We start from the raw sequence: 6,000 nt of genomic DNA on the forward strand, positions 1-6,000 counted from the left end.
AATCCCATAGAACAACATTATTTCCTATATGAGTAAGAGTTACTCTCTATTGTTTATGCTTTGCAGACATAACAACACTATCTTTATAGTGTAGTGTTTGTAGTGTTGACGGATCATAAACCACTTATGTATCTTTTTGAACAAAAGGAGTTGAACACTAAGCAAGCTTGTTGGATGGTCAAACTTATGGAGTTTGGGGAATTTCCTATTGAGCATCACCCAGGAAAATCAAATATGGTGGCAAATGCTTTATCTCGTGTTCGTCATGTGATAACATTACAAACACGGTTTTGTCATCATTTAAGTAAAGTGGTCAGTGAGTTTAGACAGTTAGTTGAGCGTGCTTAGGCTTAGAATGCTAAGGTGGCCTCTTTGCGCAACTAGATGGAAGACCATCTTTCTAATCGCATTGCACCGTTGCAAATGTTGCTAAAGTCATCAACGTCATATTTCATTTGGTCTTCGGATTGTGAGTGGCTGTTTGAAGATCTCAAAGAGCTGTTGACGACTCCTCCGCCCCTTTCTCATAAGTGGATGGAATTCTCTATTACAATGGCCGTGTATATTTACTATGAGTGGATGTGTTAATTACTCAAGTTTTATTCCACTATCATAATCTTCCAAAAGCTGGTTATTTTGGGGGAAAGAAGACATATGAGTTAATTAAGTGAAATTTTTATTGGAGGAATATGAAAGCTCATATCCTTGAATATTGTAAATCATGCAAGCTTTGTCAACAAGTAAAGGTCCTATGGGAAAAGCTAGAGAATCTTTTGCAACCTTTACATATTCCTTAGAGTCATTAGTGTAGTATCTCTATGGACTTCATTATTTGTTTGCCATGAACACAGATGCAAAAGAAGCAAATATGGGTTATAATGGATCGGTTGATAAAGTATGTGCAGTTGTTGGCTCTTTGGAAAACTATTACTACCTTAAACTTGGCTACAGTCTACTTGGAAAAGGTTTTTCCTGATTTTAGTTTGCTAGAGGACATCATTAGTGATCGAAATTCAAATTTCACAAGTGGATTTTGGAAAAGCTTTGCGAAGGCTATGCAAGGGATTTTGAAACTCTCAAGTGGAGATCATCCTCAGATGGATGGGCAAACTGAGGTGAATCAAATGGTGGAGGATATGCTATATTGTAGCATTGATTAAAGGCAAGGACAATGAGATTTATATCTTCCATTGGTGCAATTTGTTTACAATAATAGTCAATATAGTGGAACCAAGCTAAGTCCTTACTTTGCCATGTTTGGAAGGCATTCCTGAATAGCAATAGAGTTGGGATTGCATTTAAGTAAGGACATTCAAAATAAGCTTGATTCTAAGGCAACTAATTTGGCCACAATACTTGATGAGATTCTGGTGGTATACAAATGGGATTTATAGGCAACTCAGGATAGAGTGGAGAAGTTTGCTAATAAGCATTGTCAATTCCAGGAATATAAAGTGGGTGATCTCATCTTCATGTGAGTGATCTTTCCATTAAGTGAACAGTGGAACACTTTGGTGCCTTTACAAACAAGGAAGAGCGACAAACTTTCCCATCAATATGCTAGTCTATATGAAGTGCTGGAGTGCATTGGTAAGTGGTTTATTAGGTGCGGCTGCCAGTTGGGGTGAAAATTCATTCAGTATTTTATGTTCACCAATTGAAAAGTATACTATCTCAAAGTGACAAACCCAATGCCTCCTTAATATATATGGCTGTGGAAGATGGATTAAGAGTTTGAGTAAGGTTTCCCAAAAAGGGTGATCACAGGTATAATTTGTCCTTGGGACAAAGACTTTGTTAGGGGGGAAGAATTATTAAGCATTAACTTTGACCACATGGTTAACATTGGTCAAAAGGAAGCTCAAAGGTATATTATAAAGCATGTTAAGGTAAGAGACTTAACTTAAATGGTGGCACAGTGAAACTTTTGAAGTAGTTCAAGGGTGGTTGGGTAATGAAGAATCTCAAGATGAGGCATAGCATAGTTTGGGAAGACTAAATTGTGCTAGATCATAACACTCCTCCCTTTGGCCTTGAATCTGACATGGGAGTTCCAATGGTTCTTGACATTGTTGTCCATTCTCCCAGGAAGTTGAGTAGCAAAGTAAGCCCACCTACACAGTGAAGGGAGAGATGTCGATCTGAAGCCAAAGACTCAAGCAAAGTAAAGTACCTGTTTCCAACCAATTCATGCAGTTGACAGAGAGTTTCCTCCTCCTGCTCGCTGAATTTTCCGTGCCTCAACTCTGGTCTCATCCATCTCAGCCTGCAACTCTTGCCAGTTCTCTGTTCTAAGCTCTCGAAAATAAAAGACAAAACAGCAATCCCAATCTCCTGTGACAGTGGAATTAATAAAAACTTGGGCATGCTCATGGTCGGTTGATAGATCAGCTAGTGATGAGCATACTTGCATTTGAACGGGTACGATTAATAAAAAATGCCGTTTAAAACGTGTGTATAATATGGCGTTTAAAACGGTGTTTAAACACCAAGAATATTTTTGAAAAACCCTAAAGAATATGCTTTCTTTTACTTAGGATTAGGGTTCATGTAAAATCAGGGTTGGTGGGATCCAGAAGCGCTAAAGTAAGTCTGGGATGGGGGGAGGAAGGCAGCCATGCTGAAGCTAGGGTCATGTTCTGAAACTGAGGCCGACATCCGAAATAAGCCACAGCGTGAATCCATGGAAGTGTAAGTATTGCTCAAATTTTGTTTAGTAACAGTTAAGTATTTTTTAATTATATTAAAACTGAAAACCATTATACCCGTTCGAAAAAAAGCTAAACAGGTATTAAACATTCAATACCCATTTGAATCCGGTTGCGTTTGAATGTTCGGATGCAAGTATGGTGACGAGAGTGTAAAGTGACAATTTCAAAGATTCCCTGGCCAAATGCCTGATGTCCAGTGCCTGGATAGAGAAAATGAAGAGAAGAAGAACCAAAAAGGAAACTCAAGAAAAATCTAGATTTCTTATACCTTGCTGCGAATGCAAAGGCTAGCCATGGCTGGACGGTTCTTGGATCCCGGTCCTCGCGCCGATAATTCTCCCCGATCGATCGAGATGGTCGCGTCCTGGATGAGCAGCTGGTGCTGCCGCAAGATCCACAGCACGCTCAGCAGCAATCCCTCGCACATACTGCAGCTCATGCTCAAGAACTCGAATTCACAGATGTGGAGCCCCACGGGACCGCCACCACGATCCATCACCGGCAACGAGGAGCTTGCGATCATCAAATTCCTTGACTTACAGCGGCGTTGATCCTCGAGCACGGATTTCCTGAGCGCCAGCTCCTGGATTTGGCGCTGCAGTGACTGGATCAGCGCCATTGCCTTGGCGATGACCTCGCATTGATCCATCTGTACAGCAAAGAAGCAAGCAAAGCATTTAGCCCTTTGTTTGTTCTTGGCTGAGAATCCTAGCGATCGATCGAATGTGATGGATGGAGCGAGAGATTACTACCTTCCAGGATTGCGATTGGAGCGGTAGCAGCACGCGCAGTCGATCATACAGCTCCTGGACCTCCTTCCGCCGCTCGCGCTCCGACCAGATGTGATTGATCCGCTGCATGTAACTCCGGCTCCGCCCTCCCTGCGCCGGGATTAGATGATCCATGGCCGCGATCCTCCTCCTCTCGCACGAAGTCTTCGAAATCTTTTGGAATAGTCAAGCACCAAAGGAATTATAAATATTCCGAACTTTCTTTCCAGGGAATCACACCGTACGCGCGGTGTTTATGATCTGTATAGAAGCCCAGACTCGTGGTACGATGCTTGCAATGCCCGTGAACGCCTGGGCGAAGTCCGTGGATCATGCCTTGGCTTCTACCTCATGAAGCACTGCCAGACAACGCAGCCAAGATCGCCATCCATCAAAGGGCTTTGACCGTGTGATTGTAGCGATGCTGATGATCCAGCACTAGACGTCGCCGCTGGAGACGAGGCTGATTCTTCTGCTGGATTGCCTTGGAGGAGGTGAGTATCATGAAACTCTTCTCCTGCGGGGTCTGGAATCTCCGGCGTGGGAGGAGATGGAGGTGGGTCGCTTCTTTCATGATCTTGAGAAACGGGTGAGTGGGCTACAAATGCCTTGTTCCTGATGCGCGAGTTCCACTGGTTCTTCACATCGTTGTCTGTTCTTCCGGGAAGCTGGGAAGCAATGTAAGCCCACCTGTGATTGATATCAGTGATGAGGATAAAAACGTGATGGTGCCGGATCAAACACCTGTTTCCAACAAGCCCATGGAGCTCGATGAGCTTTTGATTCTCCTCGTCGCTGAATTTCCCACGTTTTAGGTCCGGCCTCAAGTAGTTCATCCACCTTAGCCTACAGCTCTTCCCACTTCTTTGGAGCCCTGCAAGAAAGCAGCGAAATCGGTCCTATAGAAAACTGAGTGAGTGAGATCGTCAATCAAACCCGCAAGCTTGGGAACAGTGGTCCATACGTTTCCACACCCGTGCTGCAGTATGAAATTCAGCAATAGCTCGTCCTCTTCTGGTGACCACAGTCCCTTCCTCACGATCGAGCTCGAGCTCGTCGCGCCTCCCAATTCATGATCATCGGGTTGTTCTCTTCTCGAGACCATGGATCGGTGAAGAACTTTGTGACAAGGATTTCAAAGAAGATGAATTCATTTCAAGCTTGCTCTTTTGGTCATGGATCAAACTCATGGAAGGACAATATCAGTTGACGCACATTTCTCACATTCCAACCACCATACACAAAAACACGGTAATGTTTTCATTTTTTTTTCTTCTGTCTTCTTCTTTTTGTCTCAGCTTCATATTAAGAACCTCTTTATTTTCTACTGTCCCAAGGTACAAAGCTTGAAAGTCCTTTCCGCAAGCTGGCCCTTTGACAGAGATTGCAAGATTGAGGCCAATGTTTTAGATCTATAGTTCTGAGTACAGTGTTTCACCTTTTTTGAGTCGTAATACCTTAAGAAGAAATTACTATATAAAAATAAATTCTAAAAATCCAGTTTCTAAAATCTTTTTTGTGACAGAGAAATGATAAAAGAAATGCATTATGTCAAGTAACACATATTGGATTATAACTCATGCTTGAAAAAATTCACTTCAAAATATATACCATCTTAGCAGTATATGTCAAAACAATTAATATGCATCACAGAATGTTTTTCTTAGAAGAAAATTGAAATAATTTTAGTATTTTATTTTGGAATTTTTTTAACCAAGAATAGCATCATGTTTAGGTTCAGGTTTAGTAAATCAAGGAATGTTTCGGTTCAGGTTTAGGGGGTTTTAGTGAATTGGGGATGAGTATAAGTATATTCTAGGCATCACCAATCACCCGAGACAAGGAAATGGATTTTTTGATAAAAGGGAGAAGATGTGGAAATAGTGGTCATAGCAGCAAAGTATGGATATAGTTGCCTCTATACATATACATATATATATATACATATACATACATATATATATATATACATACATATATATATATATACATACATATACATATATACACATACATATACATATATATACATACATATACATATATATACATACATATACATATATATACATACATATACATATATATACATACATATACATATATATACATACATATACATATATATATATACATATATATACATATACATATATATGTATATATATATATGTATGTATATATGTATGTATATATATATGTAACACCTCCATATATATGTAACAATATCTTGCATCAACACACCTTCAAGACCAATGTCAGGAGCATCCACGCGCAAAATAAAAGGTTGAGTGTAGTTAGAATATTGTAAGGAACCAACTCCCCGAGGTGTCGTAGGCTAAAGGATCCCCGAAAGCATGACTAAAATGACAAAGAGTTCATCGGATGGGACTGAGTCTGAGATCGAGTCCAAGACCGACTCTAAAACCGAGTTCGAGATAAAGTCCGGAATCGAGTCCGAAGCCAACTCGGAAACCGAGTTTGAGATCGAGTTCAAGACGGAGTCCGAGATCCAAGAA

General features: G+C 40.8%; 1 protein-coding gene across 1 annotated transcript; it reads right to left on the minus strand.

Annotated features, from left to right (window-relative positions):
• Window positions 1-3,695: 3,695 nt before the first annotated feature.
• Window positions 3,696-4,592, minus strand: LOC112351523 (transcription factor MYB61-like). Its single transcript, XM_024689564.1, has 3 exons — window positions 4,418-4,592; window positions 4,226-4,355; window positions 3,696-4,171 (listed from the first exon to the last, which is right to left on the minus strand). Exons 1-3 carry the CDS (start codon window positions 4,584-4,586, stop codon window positions 3,826-3,828), a joined length of 645 nt encoding a protein of 214 aa, XP_024545332.1. The 5' UTR covers window positions 4,587-4,592; the 3' UTR covers window positions 3,696-3,825.
• Window positions 4,593-6,000: the final 1,408 nt, after the last annotated feature.

This window comes from Selaginella moellendorffii, unplaced genomic scaffold, assembly GCF_000143415.4.
Source record: "Selaginella moellendorffii unplaced genomic scaffold, v1.0 SELMOscaffold_62, whole genome shotgun sequence".
Classification (NCBI taxonomy): Eukaryota; Viridiplantae; Streptophyta; class Lycopodiopsida; order Selaginellales; family Selaginellaceae; genus Selaginella; species Selaginella moellendorffii.